Source organism: Coregonus clupeaformis, chromosome 28 (genome assembly GCF_020615455.1).
Source record: "Coregonus clupeaformis isolate EN_2021a chromosome 28, ASM2061545v1, whole genome shotgun sequence".
NCBI classification, from domain to species: Eukaryota; Metazoa; Chordata; class Actinopteri; order Salmoniformes; family Salmonidae; genus Coregonus; species Coregonus clupeaformis.
The window spans coordinates 5,796,148-5,820,150 of NC_059219.1; the positions used below are offsets into that span (position 1 = coordinate 5,796,148).

At 43.5% G+C, this 24,003-nt stretch overlaps 2 protein-coding genes across 2 annotated transcripts in view; both read left to right on the forward strand.

Annotated features, from left to right (window-relative positions):
• Positions 1-6,000: 6,000 nt before the first annotated feature.
• LOC121542325 (zymogen granule membrane protein 16-like) lies at positions 6,001-8,089 on the forward strand. Its single transcript, XM_041851724.2, has 5 exons — positions 6,001-6,103; positions 6,433-6,454; positions 6,585-6,637; positions 6,914-7,067; positions 7,334-8,089. Exons 3-5 carry the CDS (start codon positions 6,586-6,588, stop codon positions 7,668-7,670), a joined length of 543 nt encoding a protein of 180 aa, XP_041707658.2. The 5' UTR covers positions 6,001-6,103; positions 6,433-6,454; position 6,585; the 3' UTR covers positions 7,671-8,089.
• An 8,096-nt stretch (positions 8,090-16,185) lies between these two features.
• Positions 16,186-24,003, forward strand: part of LOC121543762 (CKLF-like MARVEL transmembrane domain-containing protein 8) — a 56,196-nt gene continuing 48,378 nt past the window's right edge. Inside the window, exon 1 of the mRNA XM_045208304.1 lies at positions 16,186-16,259. Within this exon, the coding sequence (XP_045064239.1) occupies positions 16,186-16,259 (74 nt within the window). The remainder of the gene's footprint in view (positions 16,260-24,003) is intronic.

Consider the following 24,003-nt stretch of genomic DNA (forward strand, 5'->3'; position numbering starts at 1 on the left):
ACCCCTACCTGTAGATGCACTACACCCCTCCAAAGCATCTTGTCTGCTCAATGTGTATATTGATGTTTTTATATTGTTGTGTTTTGTGTTTTTATGTTGTCAGTGTGTCTTTTTTATGAAACTTTATGTGCTGCTATTTTGGCCAGGTCTCAATAAGACTAATTTGGTAAAATACAAAATATTAACAATGGGAATTTCGAATTAATCTGATTTTGGTATATTCATGTAATTGGTATTCTGTTTAGTGTATATCTTTTTTTAAATTTAAAATTCCTATCAGTGGCGTGTTTTCATGGATGGCAAGGAAAGCCAGGCCTCCCCCAAAAATTCACCAATAAAAAGAGAAATAAATATATAACATAATGTATCTTTCGTCTCTCTGTGTTTCATAGTTGTGATAGTTTCTCTGATAGTGTATCATCATCAAGCCTAAACCAATTTTCTTTGTAGGGAAGACTTGGTGCTTTTGAAATACTTTAATTAGTCTCTTTTAATTTCTCTCTTTTCATTTGTCTCTGCTGTGCATTGTTCTTGTATGGGTATGGTATTCCTGTTAACACGTTGTGAATCAGTGTACTGCTCTCTTAGTCTGCACTGTGGGCAGAGAAGCCTTATAGCCTAGACTGGAGACACTTCAGAACACTTGCGGTTCTTTTCTTCTTGGACAACTTTGAAACCCTGTGTAGATAATGTTACACATATTATTGGCCTCTATAGTGGATTGCTGTTCATAGTTTTGTGTGGCAGAGTTTTTAGCATATCCTCATTCCTTTGTGTGTGTGTGGAGTGTACTGTGTTTTAAATCATTATGTTTAAGGCAAGGTTTCTAAGTGTGTCTCACCACACTTTAATATTTAATAGAGATAAATAATTTATGTCTTATACCCCTCCTAGATTTGGATTAATTTGCAGCATCTATTGGGGCCTTTGTTGAACTTTGTGTCAATGACAAAAGTACTGTAGCTTTTTTGTGCTGATCAAAATATTCCCCCTAAAAACAATGCCAAGCATTTTTTCTGCTCCATAAAGCAGTCCAACAGGCTGGAGACTGCAGTGACTTCATGAACTTAGGCGTCACTTTCTGCCTCTGGGGTGGACTTTCCTATTGTTATGAAATTGAAGTTCAGTGACAGACAGATACAGTTGAAGTCGGAAGGTTACATACACTTAGGTTGGAGTCATTAAAACTCGTTTTTCAACCACTCCACACATTTCTTGTTAACAAACTATAGTTTTGGCAAGTCGGTTAGGATATCTACTTTGTGCATGACACAAGTAATTTTTCCAACAATTGTTTACAGACAAATTATTTCACTTATAATTCACTGTATCACAATTCCAGTGGGTCAGAAGTTGACTGTGCCTTTAAACAGCTTGGAAAATTCCAGAAAATGATGTCATGGCTTCAGAAGCTTCTGATAGGCAAACTGACATCATTTGAGTCAATTGGAGGTGTACCTGTGGATGTATTTCAAGGCCTACCTTCAAACTCAGTGCCTCTTTGCTTGACATCATGGGAAAATCCGAAGAAATCAGCCAAGACCTCAGAAGAAAAATTGTAGACCTCCTCAAGTCTGGTTCATTCTTGGGAACAATTTCCATGAAAAAGCCAGACTACGGTTTGGAACTGCACATGGGGACAAAGATCCTACTTTTTGGAGAAATGTCCTCTGGTCTGATGAAACAGAAATAGAACTGTTTGGCCATAATGACCATCGTTATGTTTGGAGGAAAATGGGTGGCTTGCAAGCCGAAGAACGACATCCCAACCGTGAAGCACGGGGGTGGAAGCATCATGCTGTGGGGGTGCTTTTCTGCAGGAGGGACTGGTGCACTTCACAAAATAGATGGCATCATGAGGAAGGAAAATTATGTGGATATATTGAAGCAACATCTCAAGACATCAGTCAGGAAGTTAAAGCTTGGTCGCAAATGGGTCTTCCAAATGGACAATGACCCCAAGCATACTTCCAAAGTTGTGGCAAAATGGCTTAAGGACAACAAAGTCAAGGTATTGGAGTGGCCATCACAAAGCCCTGACCTCAACCCTATAGAACATTTGTGGGCAGAACTGAAAAAGCGTGTGCGAGCAAGGAGGCCTACAAACCTGTCTCAGTTACACCAGCTCTGTCAGGAGGAATTAACCAACATTCACCCAACTTATTGTGGGAAGCTTGTGGAAGACTACCCGAAATGTTTGACCCAAGTTAAACAATTGAAAGGCAATGCTACCAAATACTAATTGAGTGTATGTAAACTTCTGACCCACTGGGAATGTGATGAAAGAAATAAAAGCTGAAATAAATCATTCTCTCTACTATTATTGTGACATTTCACATTCTTAAAATAAAGTGGGGATCCTAACTGACCTAAGACAGGGAATTTTTACTAGGATTAAATGTCAGGAATTGTGATAAACAGAGTTTGAATGTATTTGGCTAAGGTGTATGTAAACTTCTGACTTCAACTGTATATCCACATTCCATTCTATTCCGCAGGCAGGCAGGCTGTGGGAAACCATTCTGATCATCAGTTTCTGTTTCTCTTGCCAGACAGGATATATTTATATCACCGCACACAGGTGTGTTTTAGAGTTATGAAACATTCACATTAAATGTTAGATAATAGCAGAAACTTGCTGTCATCTGTCAATTATTCAACCGGTATTGTGACCCAGTCAATTGTGGACCTATGGTCATTTATAACAGTGTTTGACTGTTTCTGTCTGCCTCTTGTACACCTGTCTTTAGAAGAAAACATGCGAGACATCATTTGCTCATCAGGAAAGGATTGAGGAAGTAATGGCAGTGCCTCATACATGTGTTATAGCGACCAACCAGGTGAAATTCCATTATCTGTCTTCTTCTTGATTGATGACTAGATAATGTGTTGTCAGACACTGAATTACATGTTTTTCTTGGCACTAGTTGGCCAACAAGTTTAACTGAGGATGGCTAAGATAATCCTGGCAAAAGAGGTCAAACCAGTACATGGTTTATGTAAGACAGTTAAAAATATTGTTTTGGGAATCTTGTAGGTACTATACATCTACAGATACCAATTTGTAAGTCGCTCTGGATAAGAGCGTCTGCTAAATGACGTAAATGTAAATGTAAATGAGATAGGAGAGCTTACGAGGCAGGCTACAATAGTACATAGGATTCCTTTAAGAATATACATAAGTGGAGTATAATCATAACTCACTCTCATCTCAAATGGAAGAGCGGCTACAGACTCACCATCAGAGTCGACTCACAAGACTTAAGGTAACTATTTTATTTTTCATATTCTAACATTACACACATACACTCACCCCGTTCATGAAAATGGATCGCTCCTACAGACAGCGAGTCACGTGGCCATGGCTTGCTATATCAAGCAGGCAGACAGGCATCGAGGCATTCAGTTACTGTTCGATTGAACATTAGAATGGGCGAAACAAGTGACCTAAGCGACTTTGAGCTTGGTATGATCATCGGTGCCAGGCACGCCGGATCCAGGGCTTTTCATGCACGACAGTGTCTAGGGTTTACCAAGAATGGTGCAACAAACAAAAAACATCCAGTCAGCGGCTGTCCTGTGGGCGAAAACAGCTTGTTGATGAGAGAGGTCGAAGGAGAATGGCAAGAATCTTGCAAGCTAACAGGCGGGCTACAAACAGACAAATAATGGCGCAGTACAACAGGGTGAGCAGAAGGGATCTCGGAACATGCAACTTGTTGATTCTTGTCATGTATGGGCTATTGCAGCAGACGACCACATTGGGTTCCACTCCTATCAGCTAAAAACAAGAAGAAACTGCTCCAGTGGGCACACAATCACCATCACTGGACAATTGAGGAGTGGAAAATTATTGGCAGCTCCGAAAAATCCAGATTCCTGTTGTGTCATGCTGATGGCAGAGTCAGGGTATGGCGTAAGCAGCATGAGTCCATGGACCCATCCTGCATTTTGTCAATGGTACAGGCTGGTAGTGGTGGTGTACCGGCTTGGTGCGAGGGACAGGAACAGGCCGGGCTGGACTGGGAACACGCACCATTGGCTTGGTGCGGGGAGCCGGAACGGGCCGGGCCGGACTGTGGAGGCGGACTGGAGGTCTGGAGCGGAGAGCTGACACAACCCGTCCTGGCTGAATGCCTATTTCCACACAATATGTGTGAGGCATCAGCACAGGACGTACAGGGCTGTGCACTCGTACTGGCGCTACAGCACGTGGCACTGGCGCAGGATATACGGGACCGAGGAGGGGTACTGGGGGCCACGAGTGTTGAGCCGGCACACCCCGTCCTGGCTGCATGCCCACCTTAGCACGACACGTGCTAGCACAGGACGTACAGGACTGTGCCGGAACACTCGTGGCACAGTACGTGGCTCCGCATAACACGGAGCCTGCCCAGTCTCACGCTTCCTAGCCTGAGTACGGGGAGTTGGCTCTGCTCTACCTCTAGGCTCCGCCAACCACCCTTTTAGCCCCCCCCAAAAAAATTATTGGGGCTGTCTCTCGGGCTTCCTCTTCGGCCGGTACCCTCTGCGTTGACGCTGCTCCTCTCTGTAGCGTGCCTCCACAGTCTCCTCTCCTGCCTGGGCATTCACCTTTGCCCATGGCCCTTTGCCCGCGAATATCTCCTCCCAAGACCACCATTTGCCCACCTGCGACATCGCCATCTTCTCCTCCTGGGCACGCTGCTTGGTCCTCTTATGGTGGGATCTTCTGTCACGATCGTCAACTGAAGACACGGACCAAGGCGCAGCGTGATAAGCGTACATTTTATTTCAGTACACAACACGAACAAAACAACAAAACAAACGATACGTGAAGTCCTGAGGTTACAACACCAAAACAAACCTTACGGAACAAGATCCCACAAAGACTAGTGCAAAACAGGCTGCCTAAGTATGGTTCCCAATCAGAGACAACGAGCTACAGCTGTCTCTGATTGGGAACCACCCTGGCCAACATAGATATAAACGATCTAGAACAAAAAACATAGAAAACTAAACAATGAAAATCCACACCCTGGCTCAACATTTAAGAGTCCCCAGAGCCAGGGCGTGACATACCGCTCAGGAAGGAGACACGTTCTGTCTCCTAGAGATGAACGTACTTTGGTGCAAAAAGTGCAAATCAATCCCAGAACAACAGCAAAGGACCTTGTGAAGATGCTGGAGGAAACAGGTACAAAAGTATCTATATCCACAGTAAAACAAGTCCTATATCGACATAACCTGAAAGGCCACTCAGCAAGGAAGAAGCCTGCTCTGTTTCTTAGGTTCCAGCTGAGATACGGCTACTACTACTACTACCTCAGGGTATTTCACTTTGTTATGTGTATACAAACTTTTATTAAATTTTCTCACTTTGTAGCTCCTACTGATATTTATCTGATTAATCTGCAGAAAATGAAATCAGATTGATTTCCTGTAGAAACATGTACAGGTTGCCAGTGATTTAATGAAGATGTGAGTATTGTAACAGACTGCAGAAAACGTCTGACAATAATGGAGACGAAAAATTGAGAATCTCATCTGCCCCGCTAGAATTAAATTGAAATACATGTACTGAAACAAATCTTCTACAATAAAATAGATATTTGAGCAAACCAATGAACTAACCACCCTATTAATGACCAGATCCACGTATTTTTCAGCCTGTTAATGTTTGAAGGGAAGAAGTTCCTCTTGGGGTAATAAAACAACTGAAGATTGGGAGACTGATTTTGAGCGATTTTCGTACACATTCATATGATTTTGGTATATTATTTTAATCGTTTGGTTGTTAGATTGTATCTTTTTTTTATCCCTATTTCAGATCATTCATTTGTTAATATTCAAAAGAAAGAACATCCTCTGAATACAATTATTTCCTTATTATATTTCCTCGACACTCCCTCCCAAAGTAGCCTCGACCAATTAGAAAACAATGTCTGACTTCTGACTGACTATAGGTGTTCTTTGGCATGCTCCTTCCATCTAGAGCTGATGGAATGTTCAGCATGTATAAATGCAGTTCTAAGAGGAAGCAGTAGACTAGAAGGACCTGGCAGAGACCGAGAGATACAAACCTTTCACAGGTTTTCAAACAAATCTCAAGATATCACTGTGGGTATGTACACAACTAGCTAAATATAAAATGTGCACTTGTATTTAATGCATGATACTGGTGAGGGAAATGCTATGAAGTTAATACTCATCATGTCTTGGTACATGGGCACAAACACTTTGGCCCTATTGCCTCTAAATGTAAAATCTAAATGTAAAATTTATCTGACATCATTTTTATTTGACAGTAGCTTAGCACTACAAGAGTGATTGTAGTAAACAAGAGTAGGTTCAACTTTTTAAAGCTGTTTTGTAACATTTCACATTCAAGAATGGTTTGTTTGTTAAGTCACATTTCACAATTCAAAAGGTTATTTTCTTATCCCCTTCTAGGAAACACTGGTTGACCTGACAGGTAAAATGCCTTAGTTGTTTTTGTGAACTACTATGAAAAACATTATTAACAAAATGATTTCAAGTTTTACCATTTAAATTGAAATTGACTGAAATTAAAGGTCTTAAGTATTGATGTCTCCCTTTTGCAGAATGTTGTCAATCCTGTTTGTCACAGTCTTCTTGGCCAGCTGCTTGGCAATACGTGAGTAATACAAATACAATTCTGAATAATAATTATTCAATAATAGCTTTTGTGCTTTCACCATCTTGTCTTTTTCAGTTAGACTGAGGAGTTCTTCTTTGAGACAAAAGCTGATGTATGAAAGCATTGCAGAATGTACTTTTGTTAATTAATCTGCACTTTATTCATAATATAAAGATATTTCAGAAATGTGTTGGTAAAATTAAAATGATGTATATATAAATATGTATTATTAATATAGTAAATATAGAAAACATATTGCCCATGTTATTTTAGCCATCAAAGACCCCTACTCGTATTCCTCTGCGGTGGGTCAGGGAGGTGGCACCCCATTTGCTTCCTCCGGTGAGGGACGCATCACAGCGGTCAGAGTGTGGGAGAACAACAACTACTACTACTACTACTACAACAACAACGCCTACATCAACGGGTGAGCAGACCCTGACCCATGAACAGACACCACCGACTCAGTCCAACTACACTACCCAACAGACACACTCTTTCTTTCTTTCTTTCTGTATTTATTTATTGTGTTTATTACAGATTCAGTACATGACAAAACAATAGTGTTATCGTATCTATCCCAGAGTACAATGGCAAATGTCAGTCCTTGATATTCTCTGACGCTACCTGCTCTCTCGGTCTGAATGTGCCTTATCAAAACACAACCAACGTGAAAAGCTTCCTCTGTTTTAGGTTCCAGCTGAGATACAGCAACACCTGGTCTCCTGTGTTCGGTCGCGAAGTGGGTGAAAAGCAGGAGATGGAGCTGTTTAAGGATGAGGCCATCGTCGAGGTGTCTGGGAAGTACAACCCAGCAGACTACATCTGCTACCTGGTGATCACCACCAACACAGGGCGCACTCTGGCGGCCGGCCTGCCTAACCAAGTCTCCTTCAACTTCTACCCAGCCAACAAGGGCAATGAGCTGAGGATGCTCAGCGGTCGCTTCAACGGTGCCGGGATCACTTCCATCGGAGCCCACTGGGGATTGGTGTACACGGAAGAGGCTGGAAACAGTACCTCCTCTTAATCGAAAAAAAAATTAAGTATGTCTTGCTCTTTGGGATGGTTTCCCGGATACAGATTTAATATCACTATCTGATGGGTGCTTCATGCGATTTTAAACTGAATTAATTTGAATATTTAGATTTTTTTTGGAGTAATTTTGTACTGCTTCAAGTGAGGTGATCCCGTTTGAGTGAGTGGGTCACGGACCACATGCGTTGTTACTCATCATTTGAGGTTGTATTTATCACAATAAATGAAAGAATCATATGGGATTGAAAGGATTCATTATATATTTGATTAATTGAACAATAAAATATTATCGGGAGATAATTGCATCTCAGGGTACTTCACCTTCACTATTTTATACACACTGTATTTTTTGTGTGTGTTCCTTTTCTGCTACATCTGCATACTGAGATTTAATAAAAAGCATATCTTTAATCATTATATTTCATTGTATTTCTTTTGATAAGAAAATACATACAGTAGTGACCAGAAGCTACAATATACTAATCTGTCATCTTAACAAACTCAAACTTAACAAACTCAATAAGAACCTAAATGTATACAGTGGGGGAAAAAAGTATTTAGTCAGCCACTAATTGTGCAAGTTCTCCCACTTAAAAAGATGAGAGAGGCCTGTAATTTTCATCATAGGTACACGTCAACTATGACAGACAAATTGAGAATTTTTTTCTCCAGAAAATCACATTGTAGGATTTTTAATGAATTTATTTGCAAATTATGGTAGAAAATAAGTATTTGGTCAATAACAAAAGTTTCTCAATACTTTGTTATATACGCTTTGTTGGCAATGACACAGGTCAAACGTTTTCTGTAAGTCTTCACAAGGTTTTCACACACTGTTGCTGGTATTTTGGCCCATTCCTCCATGCAGATTTCCTCTAGAGCAGTGATGTTTTGGGGCTGTCGCTGGGCAACACGGACTTTCAACTCCCTCCAAAGATTTTCTATGGGGTTGAGATCTGGAGACTGGCTAGGCCACTCCAGGACCTTGAAATGCTTCTTACGAAGCCACTCCTTCATTGCCCGGGCGGTGTGTTTGGGATCATTGTCATGCTGAAAGACCCAGCCACGTTTCATCTTCAATTCCCTTGCTGATGGAAGGAGGTTTTCACTCAAAATCTCACGATACATGGCCCCATTCATTCTTTCCTTTACACGGATCAGTCGTCCTGGTCCCTTTGCAGAAAAAACAGCCCCAAAGCATGATGTTTCCACCCCCATGCTTCACAGTAGGTATGGTGTTCTTTGGATGCAACTCAGCATTCTTTGTCCTCCAAACACGACGAGTTGAGTTTTTACCAAAAAGTTATATTTTGGTTTCATCTGACCATATGACATTCTCCAATCCTCTTCTGGATCATCCAAATGCACTCTAGCAAACTTCAGACAGGCCTGGACATGTACTGGCTTAAGCAGGGGGACACGTCTTGCACTGCAGGATTTGAGTCCCTGGCGGCGTAGTGTGTTACTGATGGTAGGCTTTGTTACTTTGGTCCCAGCTCTCTGCAGGTTATTCACTAGGTCCCCCCGTGTGGTTCTGGGATTTTTGCTCACCGTTCTTGTGATCATTTTGACCCCACGGGGTGAGATCTTGCGTGGAGCCCCAGATCGAGGGAGATTATCAGTGGTCTTGTATGTCTTCCATTTCCTAATAATTGCAGATTCAGTCTTCCCAGCCTGGTGCAGGTCTACAATTTTGTTTCTGGTGTCCTTTGACAGCTCTTTGGTCTTGGCCATAGTGGAGTTTGGAGTGTGACTGTTTGAGGTTGTGGACAGGTGTCTTTTATACTGATAACAAGTTCAAACAGGTGCCATTGATACAGGTAACGAGTGGAGGACAGAGGAGCCTCTTAAAGAAGAAGTTACAGGTCTGTGAGAGCCAGAAATCTTGCTTGTTTGTAGGTGACCAAATACTTATTTTCCACCATAATTTGCAAATAAATTCATTAAAAATCCTACAATGTGATGTTCTGGAAAAGAAATTCTCAAATTGTCTGTCATAGTTGACGTGTACCTATGATGAAAATTACAGGCCTCTCTCATCTTTTTAAGTGGGAGAACTTGCACAATTGGTGGCTGACTAAATACTTTGACCCCCACTGTAACTGCGTTAAAACGCCTATCCAATAGTGATGAAGGGGGGAAGAAATCAATTGTTACATATCAGGATATTATTTTCAACGATATCGTATCCCATCGTATTGACAATATCGCACTACTATTTTTGCACTAGTTGGCTGTCCCTGCACCAAAACTCTATTTTTCCTTCATAGACTGTTCTCCATTTTCATTTTAAATAGGAAGCACATTTGTTTTCAGCAGTTTTATTTCCATTACTTTTCTCATGCTCTCTCGTCTCTCTGCCACAGACATATAGTGAGCAATATGTTTGGAACATCGAATCACAATAAAATCACAGTATAGAATCGCAATACATGTAGAATCGTGAGAATCGTAATACATATCATACCAGCTCCTAAGTATTGTGATAATATTGTATCGTGAGGTCCCTGGCAATTCCAAGCGCTACTATCCAACACACCCATAATGTCTGGAATGTATATCTGTCATACCCATTCATAACATCAAACATGTTGTCTATGAAGTCTGCTCTCCTTCTAGCCTGGCATTGCATGACAAGCTGCATAGTGTTTCAGTTAAAGCAGTCTGGGATTTGGGAAGCTGTTCAATGTTCAGCTATAGTTCCTTGAAACATTGTCTTAGTCCTAGTAAATCTGAGCTAATTTGAGGAACAACCGATTTAAACGGGGCAAAAATTATATGGATTTTTTGCATTATTTGCATTTAGTGTAATGTGGATGATACTGCAATCGGATGGCTGCACATTTTAAGAAATGATGTGTATCGCTTTAATCATAAATACTGAGTCATATTTGTGGTATATTTTCACAGTTGGCGTGATTTAAATGTATGTCTGGGTGGTCTGAGGTGGTTTTCTTACCGTGGATGCTACCCAGCAGTTGTAGTTATTGGATGATACTGCAATCGGATGGCTGCACATTTTAAGAAATTATGTGTTATATATATATATATATATATATATATATATATATACAGTTGTTGAACCATGAACAGCGCTACATTATACCTTAATCATTGAGCCTAAAGTGTTTGCTTGACTACTGTGTATTCAGGCCAGACTCACTAAATAATCTGCAAAAATATATCCCCCTGTATTGGACCCTCAAAGCATCACAATGCAAAACCTGGGCAGCATTTCAAATGATGTACAGTAAGTGTTTTTGACAAGTTTTCATTCTATCTACACTGAACAAAAATATAAATGCAACAGGTAAAGTGTTGGTCCCATGTTTCATGAGCTGAAAAAAAGATCCCAGAAATGTCCCATACAGATGTCTCAAGTTTTGAGGGAGTGTGCAATTGGCATGCTGACTGCAAGAATGTACACCAGTGCTGTTGCCAGAGAAGTTAATGTTAATTTCTCTACCATAAGCTGCCTCCGAAGTCATTTTAGAGAATTTGACAGTATGTCCAACAGGCCTCATAACCGCAGACCACATGTAACCACGCCAGCCCAGGACCTCCACATCCGGCTTCTTCACCTGCAGGATCGTCTGAGACCAGCCACCAGGACAGCTGATGAAACTGTGCGTTTGCACAAACAAATAATTTCTGCACAAACTGTCAGAAACCATCTCAGGGAAAATCATTTGCATGCTCGTCGTCCTCACAAGGGTCTTGACCTGACTGTAGTTCGGCGTCGTAACTGACTTTAGCGGGCAAATGCACACCTTCGATGGCCACTGGCACGCTGGAGAAGTGTGCTCTTCACGGATGAATCTCAGTTTCAACTGTACTGGGCAGATGGCAGACAGCGAGATGGCAGACAGCGTGTATGGCGTCATGTCGGCGAGCGGTTTGCTGATGTCAACGTTGTGAACAGAGTGGCTGCATACTCACCAGACATGTCACCCATTGAGCATGTTTGGGATGATCTGGGCCGACGTGTACGACAGCGTGTTCCAGTTCCCGCCAATATCCAGCAACTTCGCACAGCCATTGAAGAGGAGTGGGACAACATTCCACAGGCCACAATCAACTCTATGCGAAGGAGATGTGACGCACTGCATGAGGCAAATGGTGGTCACACCAGATACTGACTGCTTTTCTGATCCACACCCGTACCTTTCTTTTGCATATCTGCATGTCTGTATTCCCAGTCATGTGAAATCCATAGATTAGGCCCTAATTAATTCATTTCAATTTACTGATTTCCTTATATGAACTGTAACTCAGTAAAATCTTTGAAAAAGTTGCATTTATATTTTTGTTCAGTGTCGCTGACTCCTATTAGTAAAATATATTATTCGTATATGATTCTTTTTTTGAATAATCAAAAAGATAATTAACTGTAATGTCCTTCATAAGCCCTGTTTCTCAGCCTTGTATCTTAGCACCATCTAGTGTGGTACAACATTACTGTCCAATCCATTTTAATATTGGAGTTAAAGCTTTGATCTCCAGCTTCAGAACAATAGAATAGCCACTTTATTAGCTTCAGTCATTTTCATCCAAATGTTTAAAAAACATTTGAGTTCATAAGAAGTACAAACATCCCTGGGGTTCAGGCTCTGTCAATCCAACAGATGAAACACACCACAATTCCAAAATAACAGAAATTAAATCAAAGAGAAATGTATTCCAAAGGGAAGGAGTGGTTGTTGCACTTAACCATCGGTACTTTTCAAGATCCTGTACCATAACGGATATACTTTAGCTGTCCTTTGTGATTGGTTATTGTTCCTCATCCCTCGATCGCCACAATTGAAAACTTATATACGTACTTCCTGCATAGCAGAGCGTGACCAGGAAGGCAAAGAACTGAAAAACAGACAGATGAAAACATTGAAATTCAGTACAATAGTAGGTGTGAGTAGAGCAGGCTTAAATGGACCAAATAGATATCATTGGGATGGTACACAGTGGCATCATACCTCTCTTATCTGACTTGTAGGCATATATTTGCATTTTAATATTGTATATTTTAATATCGCTTTGATCATAAATACTCAGTCATATTTGTGGTATATTTTCACAGTTGGCTTGATTTAAATGTATGTCTGGGTGGTCTGAGGTGGTTTTCTTACCGTGGATGCTACCCAGCAGTTGTAGTTATTGCGCCCTTTAACAGCATGGCTGATTGAGGCTGCATCCACTGCTGCTGCCACCACATACATCACTGTAGCACTACTGTTGAAGAACAGGCCCTGTAGAACACCACATACATCACTGTAGCACTACTGTTGAAGAACAGGCCCTGTAGAACACCACATACATCACTGTAGCACTACTGTTGAAGAACAGGCCCTGTAGAACACCACATACATCACTATAGCACTACTGTTGAAGAACAGGCCCTGTAGAACACCACATACATCACTGTAGCACTACTGTTGAAGAACAGGCCCTGTAGAACACCACATACATCACTGTAGCACTACTGTTGAAGAACAGGCCCTGTAGAACACCACATACATCACTGTAGCACTACTGTTGAAGAACAGGCCCTGTAGAACACCACATACATCACTGTAGCACTACTGTTGAAGAACAGGCCCTGTAGAACACCACATACATCACTATAGCACTACTGTTGAAGAACAGGCCCTGTAGAACACCACATACATCACTGTAGCACTACTGTTGAAGAACAGGCCCTGTAGAACACCACATACATCACTGTAGCACTACTGTTGAAGAACAGGCCCTGTAGAACACCACATACATCACTGTAGCACTACTGTTGAAGAACAGGCCCTGTAGAACACCACATACATCACTGTAGCACTACTGTTGAAGAACAGGCCCTGTAGAACACCACATACATCACTGTAGCACTACTGTTGAAGAACAGGCCCTGTAGAACACCACATACATCACTGTAGCACTCCTGTTGAAGAACAGGCCCTGTGGAACACCACATACATCACTGTAGCACTACTGTTGAAGAACAGGTCCTGTGGAATGACAACAACAGGATTCCTGGCTGGCTGATTCAGATACTGTAGGCTAGTACACATTATAGAATGGCTTCATTTGATCACATTCATAAAGACATGGTCAGGAGCACACAAAAATCCTCTCTTCCCCAAAACCATCCAGGCAGTTCACTCCATTACTTTTGAGTTACGTAAATATTCCACAATTATTCAATCACTAGATATATAATAAACAACCCCAATCACTCAAGTTTCAAGTTGGTCAGATAATGTGCTGTTGTATTATGTGTCGTAGTATGTGTCGTACCACAACTGTCCAGGGGACCTGAGGGATCCTGTTGTAAGCCATGGTCAGGTAGATGATGAGGAAGATGACTGTCAGGACCCAGTACAAGATGGCCACAAACATGACCCACCCAAAGGCAGACACACGGAAGTATTTTGTCCCCGCTATCAGCGTCCATACCAGCAGACCAAACACCTGAGGGGACAGGGAAGCACATAGCCAGCATTCCAAATGGCACCCTATTCCCTTTATAGTGCACTACTTTTGAACAGGGCTCATATAGCTCTAGTGAAAAGTAGTGCACTATATAGGGAATAGGGTGCCATTTGGGATGTGCCACAATGTGCCACATTTGGGGGGTGCCACATTGTCAGTGATAGCTGTGCTCTGGTGGTGTCTACTTTATCGTGTATTTAAATGCATTTGCTGTGCTTATCTTGATGGCATACTGTAGAAAGAGATTACAATGAAAGGAAATAATATAGCCTAAGGCAAATCAAATAACAGTTTATTGGCATATGCACAGGATCCATTGAATTGTAGAGTGCTCTGTTTACCTGCAAGCTCTCATCTAAAACAGTACAACAGCTATATAAAACATAATTGCCAAGTGGTTTTTCATAGTTTGTATTTCTGGAACAGAAACTAACCCCACAGCTGACTGACACCTATCTGATCTGACAGCATTCTGAAAGAATGTCGTAACACATTGATTATGATAAATCTATACATGCAGTTTGTTATAATGCGTGCTACTGTAAATAATGGGAAGTTTTGTCCTCTGTTGCACTCCAAACCTCCCTTCCTGTTATTAAAAGAAAATAATGTTTCATTGGTTGCTTCGTGTCACAGGAAAAAAGACTGTCTAGCCTACGTGGAAGAGGAGACTTTTGGTCACATTCTCCCCTGATGCTGGAAGGAAAAGGGACAATGAAACTGACCTTGTTTTTAAACAACTTCCCTTTCCAGAGAAAATAAAACACTGTACTGAGACCATTGTCTGTCTACACAGAAAGTAGCCTATGTTACAGAAAGTAGTCTAAATTACAGAAAGTAGCCTATGTTACAGAAAGTCACCTATATTACTAGCACATATTAGAAGAAGTAGCTTATTTTATAGGAAGTAGCCTATATTACTAGTATATATTAGAAGAAGTACTGTAGCTTATTTTACAGGAAGTAGCCTATATTACAGGAAGTAGCCTATTTTACAGGAAGAAGCCTATATTATAGAAAGTAGTCTATATTACAGGAAGTAGTCTATATTACAGGAAGTAGGTTGACATTATGTTCATTTTCTCCAGTTATAGTTCCTTGAACATTTTTTAATAATTGAACCTTCAATTTAGTGCAGTGTTCAATACGATGTCACGTCACCGTCTGTGAAAAACCGTCATACAGGCCAAGCAGCCTATGCAAAATGTGTATAAAATGCATATAAAATATACAGGTTGAACAATTTGCAAATCTGTATAAAAGTACTGGGATTCAGCAAATGGCAAACTCTTCCCTTTATCAGAACTAATTGTGCCCCTATCATAAGGGTACAATTAGCCATGTGATACAAGGTATGAACAATACAAAATGTCTGATCATCATAATGTGTTTAATTTGTTTAATCAACAAAGCAGTACTGATTCCCTCCATTAATTCTGATGGCAGCTATTGTGTGAAAGATGGTGAAAGCCACTGACATACTGATTTCAATAAATTATTGTATCAAACGTGGACACCAATATGTTTGTGTCGCAGTTAGGACATCACCCTCTGCAACTGGATCCTGGACTTCCTGAGGGGCAGACAACAGGCTGTGAGGATTGGCAACAACACCTCCTCCACACTGACTCTTAACTCAGGGGCCCCCCAGGGGTGAGTCCTCAGTTCTCTGCTGTACTCCCTGTTCACCCACAACTGCGTGGCTTTGCACGACACCAACTCCCTCATCAACTTTGCTGACGACAACACGGTTGTAGGCCTGATTACCAACAACAACGAGTCAGCCTATAGGGAGGAGGTAAGTAAACTGGCATTGTGGTGTCATGACAACAACCTCTCCCTCAAAGTCAGCAAAACAAAGGAGTTGATTTTTAACTTCAGGAAGCAGAGGTGGGAACATGCCCCGATCCACATCAACCGGACTGCAGCAGAGAGAGTCACTAGTTTTAAGTTCCTCAGAATCCACATCACCGAGGACGTGTAATGAACCAACAACACCACCACTCTTGTCAAGAGGACACAACAGCATGCCGCCCCAGGTCCTCTCCAAATACTGGCCCTGCACCATCAAGAACGTCCTGACCGGTTGCATCACGGCCTGGTACGGTAATTGCTCTGTCTATGAACGGAAGTCCCTCCAGCGGGTAGTGAAGACAGCACCCACCCCGCCCGGCCATCTAGATGTATGAAAGTTAGTATATAAACTAATGATCCATCATGTATGGATTGTGGAGTGTGTAAACTTAAATGTTGTATTACCATATCATTTTTGTATGTTCTCTATAGTTATGTACTTGAAAATTTGTCAATTGACCAATTCAGCACATTTGCAGCACATTTGCAATGCTTCACTGGATAAATCTGAAACTTTGCACACACACACTGCTGCCATCAAGTGGCTAAAAACTAAATTGCGCCTAAACTGCAATATTATATTGTGGCCTTTCTCTTGCATTTCAAAGATGATGGAACTGTTTGTATTATCTTTTACCAGATCGAATGTGTTATATTCTCCTACATTAATTTCACATTTCCACAAACTTCAAAGTGTTTCCTTTCAAATAGAATCAAGAATATGCATATCCTTGCTTCAGGTCCTGAACTACAGGCAGTTAGATTTGGGCCATCAGACTGCTGAACAATTGAACTGGACTGACCACCTGCTCTGATTCTCCTCACCTTAGCACACACACACTCTCTCATGTACACACCCACACAGACACACACACACACACACACACACACACACACACACACACACACACACACACACACACACACACACACACACACACACACACACACACACACACACACACACACACACACACACACACATACACACACACACACACACACACATTTACATTCATGCTACACACACATCACAACTGCTGCTACCAGACTCTTATAATACTGCTCAGTTTATACACTGACCCCCATCCCCCCCTTCTCCAATACACGTGTAAATATTGGACAATAAAATGTGCCTTCTTGAATAATACTTATGCTACTAAAAAATGTTTATTCAGTTCTACTGAGCCATTTAATTTATGTTCGTATTCTTATATTTTATTATGTGTCATTGTTATTGCATTGTTGAGAAGGAACCTGCAAGTAAGCATTTCCTTTGGACGACGTATACCATGCGTATCCCGTAGCCTAGAGCTTGAAACTTGAAACTTGACTACTTACTATTTCTGCGAAAACGAGGAGCCCCGAAGCAGTACGAAAAAAGTGCCTGTCGTAAGCCAGAGTAGAGGTGTAAAAGTTTTCCGCGATGCTGCTGGTAGACGTTATCACAGTGGGCGTCGCTGCGCCTTCCATCTTCAATATCGATCTACCGCTTTTGGATCCTGCCCCTCTGAATTAAGGAAGGTTGGAAAGAGGGCCATGACGCGTCTTTCCTGAGTAGGCGACAAGACTTCTGCGGAACTCTGTACATTTGTTGTGAAACAATTCGTTTTTGTTTATTTTAGATAATAATATCTGTGACCTGTATGAACGTTATTCTGTCGTCGTATAACAAAGCCTACTGTATGTTCAACAGAATTTGGTCAGTTAGCCCAATACCATTCCCAAAATGTCACTATTGAGAGTGGTTGTATAAAGAGGAACTTATTTATGATGATAGGCAAATCGGTGTGCCAGAAACTATTGCCTTTTCATGTGTGGTGAAAAAACGTTGCTGATAATGCCGTGATGATAAGAAGTCCGCTGACACTGTACTTTGTTTATAAAGGTTTATTATAACAATGTTATGTGGGCAGCTTGTCTCTCCCTTTTCTGTTTCCCTTCCTCCTTGTTTTGTCCCCTCTTTGTCTGTCGTATCTGTATGTGGGTTTGTCCCCATTATGTTGGTGCGTCTGCCGGTGTGTGTCTGGAGTGGATCGGGGGGCGTGCTCAGGATCTGCCTCTCCTGTGCAGCTGCGGGTTGTTTCCAGTGATTCCTGCCTACGCAGCTGCATCCTATTCTCTCATCAACCTGCACTACTAATTCCTGGGCATGGCTCTCCACCGGCGCCAGATCGTTGTTCTTACTAGAGCGGTAACTTAGCTCACCAGTAGAGTTTAATTGTCTTTGTCTTCAGCCTGGCTCTTTACTCTCCTTAACCTGTCATTTGTTTTGTCTTCAGTTCAGACATACCTCCCTGCCTGCCTGCCTGCCTGCCTGCCTGCCTGCCTGCCTCAGCCTCTCCTTCCTTCGGAGCCGACTAGCCCACTCTGTTCCTTTTCTTCAGTTGTTTTTTGGACTAAGACAAATTGAATTTTTATTAAAAGCATTTTTGTTTCTTCCACTTCCTTAGTCGTGTTTTGTTTCTCTGAGTGCTGGGTTTAACCATAGCCTAACAGAACGATCTGGCCATGGACCCAACAGAGAAACAGCACGGGGCAAACGAAGACAGCTTCCAACAAGCTATCCAGGCTCAAGGAACGTTGCTAGGACAGCATGACCAATTGATTCGGACTCTTTTGGAAAATAATCATCAACTGCTGAACCAGGTGACTCAGTTAACTACACAAGTCTCTAAATCGTCTGTTATCAGTTCTCCATCTCTCTCTGACCCCCAGTTTGATGCACCCCAAGTTGGTTCCTCTGACATTATGCAGGCTTCGTTCCATCGGGAACCCCCTGTCACGTCGCCTGAACCGTTCAATGGAGAAATGGACAAGTGCCGGGGATTTTTGCTTCAGTGTGACTTGATTTTTCGGCAGAGACCACTGTCGTTTTCTACTGATTCCTCTAAGGTACATTATGTTCTGGGGCTGTTAAGAGGGAGAGCTCTGGTTTGGGCTGAGGCTGTGTGCTCAAATCAAACTTTGACTGGATTGACTTTTGCAGATTTTTCTGCTAAATTGAAGACTGTTTTTGACCATCCTGACCATGTGGGTAATTCCTCCAAGATACTTTTTAATTTGAGGCAGGGTTCTAACAGTGTGGCTGAGTACTCTATTGAGTTCTGGACTTTGGCAGCGGACTCCAAGTGGAACAATGTGGCACTTCAAGGAGCATTTCTAAACGGTTTGAATGAAGCCATTAAGGATGAACTGGCTGCTCGTGACGAGCCACATGATTTACATTCTTTCGTTTCCCTGTCCATTAAGCTAGACAACCGGTTGCGGGAGAGGCGTCGGGAGAGAGGTCGGCCACATCTAGGAGGACGAGTTCCCCAGCCTTCAACCACTCGAGTCTCGCCTCCCCGGAGCCGGCAGCTTCTTGTTCCTGATCCCATCCCGAGCACAGAGGAGGAACCAATGCAAGTGGGTCGAGCTCGACTACCTCCAGCAGAGCGGCAACGGGCGCCTCCAGGCGGGTGAGTGCCTGTACTGTGGAGACGCCACACACATTCTGGCTACATGCCCTAAGCGACCAAAAGACAAGGCTCGCTCGTAACGGTGGGTCTACTTGCGAGCCCAGAGTTAGATCTTGAACCCATCATTCCCCGATTACAAGTACCTGTAACCTTACGTTTCCAGAGTCATTCCCTGCCACTCTCAGCTCTCATAGACTCAGGTGCAGAAGACAACTTTATTAGCCACCAGTTCGTTACACAAGCTCGTATCCCCGTGGAGCCACTACCTACCCCCATTCGAGTCACAGCCCTTGATGGGCGCCTCCTCGCGGAGATAACTCATCAAACCACCCCCCGTTTCCCTAGTGATTTCTGGCAATCATTGTGAAAGTATTCAGTTAAGAGTTATGTCTGGCTCAGCTACCCCCCCTTATCCTTGGTTTCCCCTGGTTGGCTCTTCACAACCCACAAATGGATTGGACACGTCACACCATTCTCAGTTGGAGCACTAACTGCCATTCGGAGTGCCTTAGGTCAGCGGTTCCCCCACTAAGTGTAACCCAACTCATCCCTCAGCTCCTCCCGATCTGTCGTCTGTCCCCAAGGAATACCATGACTTAGCGGAGGTTTTCAGTAAGGACAAGGCTCTGTCTCTACCACCACATAGGCCTTATGATTGCCCTATTGAACTGCTTCCTGGTGCTCCCTTGCCCTCTAGTCGCTTATACAATCTGTCCCGACCGGAAAGAGAGGCAATGGAGCAGTATATTGGTGATTCTCTGGCCTCGGGCATAATCCGTCCCTCGTCGTCTCCTTTGGGTGCAGGTTTCTTTTCGTTGAAAAGAAAGACAAGTCGTTACGCCCCTGTATCGATTTCAGGGGTTTAAACAACATAACTGTTAAAAACAAGTATCCCCTTCCACTCATCAACTCAGCTTTTGAACCTCTGCATGGCGCCACGGTTTTCTCCAAGCTCGACCTCAGGAACGCTTATCACCTTGTCAGAATCCGAAAGGGAGATGAGTGGAAAACCGCTTTCAACACTCCACTGGGGCATTTTGAGTATTTGGTCATGCCCTTTGGGCTCTCTAATGCCCCTGCTGTATTCCAAGCCATGGTGAACGATGTTCTTAGGGATTTTTTGAACCGATTTGTCTTTGTATACCTGGATGATATTCTTATTTTTTCCAAGTCACCCGAGGAGCATGAGTCACATGTCCGTCAAGTCCTTCAACGGCTCTTGGAGAATAAGCTGTACGTCAAAGCAGAAAAGTGTGAGTTCCACAAACGGTCTACATCGTTCCTTGGTTTCATCATTGAGAGCGGGCAGGTGAAGGCGGACCCCGAGAAGATCCGGGCAGTGACGGAATGGCCCACACCCACCACCCGTAAGCAACTTCAACGATTTTTGGGCTTTGCTAACTTCTACCGTAGATTCATTAAGGGTTTTAGTAAAGTGGTGGCACCCCTTACTAGACTCACATCCCCAAAAGTCCCTTTTCTTTGGTCCCCTGAGGCGGAGCAGGCGGTAGGGGTTTTGAAGGAACTGTTTTCCACCTCCCCCGTGTTGATACACCCCAATACCTCTCTGCAGTTTATTGTGGAGGTGGACACGTCTGACTCAGGTGTGGGAGCAGTCCTCTCCCAGCGCTCCCCCACTGACCAAAAGCTTCACCCCTGTGCTTTTTTCTCCAAGAAATTGTCACCCACAGAACGGAATTACGACGTTGGAAACCGGGAACTGCTGGCGGTCAAGCTTGCACTGGAAGAATGGCGGCACTGGCTGGATGGAGCTGAACTGCCGTTTGTGGTCTGGACAGACCACAAAAACTTGGCTTACATCCAAGCCACTAAGAGACTCAACTCACGCCAAGCCAGATGGGCCCTGTTTTTTAGTAGGTTTAACTTTATTCTTACATACAGACCGGGGTCAAGAAATGTTAAAATCAGATGCTTTGTCCCGCCAGTTTTCTGACCCTTCGGAGACCAGCGAGCCTGAGGCAGTCCTACCTTCCTCATGCGTCGTGGCGGCAGTACAGTGGGAGATCGAGTCTCTTGTGAAGACTGCACTTGCCACGGACCCGGGACCGGGTGATGGACCTCCCAACCTACTCTTTGTTCCCGAGACGGTCTGGTCTCAGGTGTTGCAGTGGATTCACACCTCCCGTTTTGCTGGTCACCCTGGGATGAGACGCACGTTGGCGCTGCTTAAGAGACATTTTTGGTGGCCTTCAATGGAAACTGACGTTCGGGCTTTTGTGGCAGCCTGTTCAACCTGTGCTCGGGGCAAAGCCTCCCATCGGGCCCCTTCGGGGCTGCTGCTACCCCTCCCAGTTCCCAGCCGTCCCTGGTCCCACATAGCCATGGATTTTGTCACCGGCCTATCCAAGTCTGAAGGTAATGATACTATACTTACCATTGTGGACAGATTCTCTAAATCTGTTCACTATGTAGCATTACCAAAATTACCGTCTGCCAGTGAGACAGCGGACCTCCTAGTCCAACATGTATTCCGTCCCCATGGAATACCTGTGGACATCGTATCTGATAGAGGCCCACAGTTTACTTCCCGTGTTTGGAAGGTTTTCTGTTCTGCTTTGGGTGCTTCCGTTAGTCTGTCCTCAGGGTTTCATCCCCAGACCAACGGTCAAACAGAAAGAGCCAATCAAGACCTCGAAGCAACCCTTCGTTGTGTGGCTGCTCAACATCCATCATCCTGGGCCAAACATCTGCCTTGGATAGAGTATGCCCACAACTCACTCACCACCTCTGCCACCGGCCTTTCACCCTTCGAAGTAACCATGGGTTATCAACCCCCTCTGTTTCCTGCTCAGGAGAAGGAATTGGCTGTTCCTTCGGTTCAGGAGAACCTCCGCCGCTGCCAGAGAGTGTGGAGCGACGCTCGGGAAGCGTTGCTTCGGACCACCGACAGGAACAAGACGACAGCGGATAGGAGCAGGACTCCCGCACCTGTGTTTCATCCTGGTCAAGAAGTTTGGCTGTCATCAAGGAACGTACCTCTTCGTACCAAATCACGCAAGCTGTCTCCTCGGTACCTGGGTCCGTTTGTGGTGGAGTCCATCGTTAACCCCGCTGCGGTTCGTTTGAAGTTGCCTTCAGCCATGAAGATACACCCTACTTTCCACGTCTCCCAACTGAAACCTGTGTCCTCCAGCCTTTTGTGTCCGCCGGCAGATCCACCTCCACCTGTTCGCCTCATTGACGACCATCCGGCCTACACCGTCAGTAGGCTCCTGGACTCTCGGAGGCGGGGTAGGGGTCTCCAATACCTAGTCGATTGGGAAGGTTATGGACCTGAGGAGAGGTCTTGGGTCCCTAAGCGTTTTGTGTTGGATCCTCAGTTGATCACGGACTTCCATCACGACAACCCTGACAGGCCTGGTGGGTCGCCAGGTGGCGACCATTGAGGGGGGGGTACTGTTATGTGGGCAGCTTGTCGCTCCCTTTTCTGTTTCCCTTCCTCCTTGTTTTGTCCCCTCTTTGTCTGTCGTATCTGTATGTGGGTTTGTCCCCATTATGTTGGTGCGTCTGCCGGTGTGTGTCTGGAGTGAATCGGGGGGCGTGCTCAGGATCTGCCTCTCCTGTGCAGCTGCGGGTTGTTTCCAGTGATTCCTGCCTACGCAGCTGCATCCTATTCTCTCATCAACCTGCACTACTAATTCCTGGGCATGGCTCTCCACCGGCGCCAGATCGTTGTTCTTACTAGAGCGGTAACTTAGCTCACCAGTAGAGTTTAATTGTCTTTGTCTTCAGCCTGGCTCTTTACTCTCCTTAACCTGTCATTTGTTTTGTCTTCAGTTCAGACATACCTCCCTGCCTGCCTGCCTGCCTGCCTGCCTGCCTGCCTGCCTGCCTGCCTCAGCCTCTCCTTCCTCCGGAGCCGACTAGCCCACTCTGTTCCTTTTCTTCAGTTGTTTTTTGGACTAAGACAAATTGAATTTTTATTAAAAGCATTTTTGTTTCTTCCACTTCCTTAGTCGTGTTTTGTTTCTCTGAGTGCTGGGTTTAACCATAGCCTAACAAACAAAGAGTTTCAGCGTCAGATTTACAGATACCTGCAGATATCTGAAGAACAGCCGGAGCCAATTCTGTAATTTGCTATTCCTATCTCCTCTCTTCAAGACATGGTATTTATATCCTACAGTGGGGAAAAAAAGTATTTAGTCAGCCACCAATTGTGCATGTTCTCCCACTTAAAAAGATGAGAGAGGCCTGTAATTTTCATCATAGGTACACGTCAACTATGACTGTCAAAATGAGGAAAAAAAATCCAGAAAATCACATTGTAGGATTTTTTATGAATTTATTTGCAAATTATGGTGGAAAATAAGTATTTGGTCAATAACAAAAGTTTCTCAATACTTTGTTATATACCCTTTGTTGGCAAGGACACAGGTCAAACGTTTTCTGTAAGTCTTCACAAGGTTTTCACACACTGTTGCTGGTATTTTTGGCCCATTCCTCCATGCAGATCTCCTCTAGAGTAGTGATGTTTTGGGGCTGTCGCTGGGCAACACGGACTTTCAACTC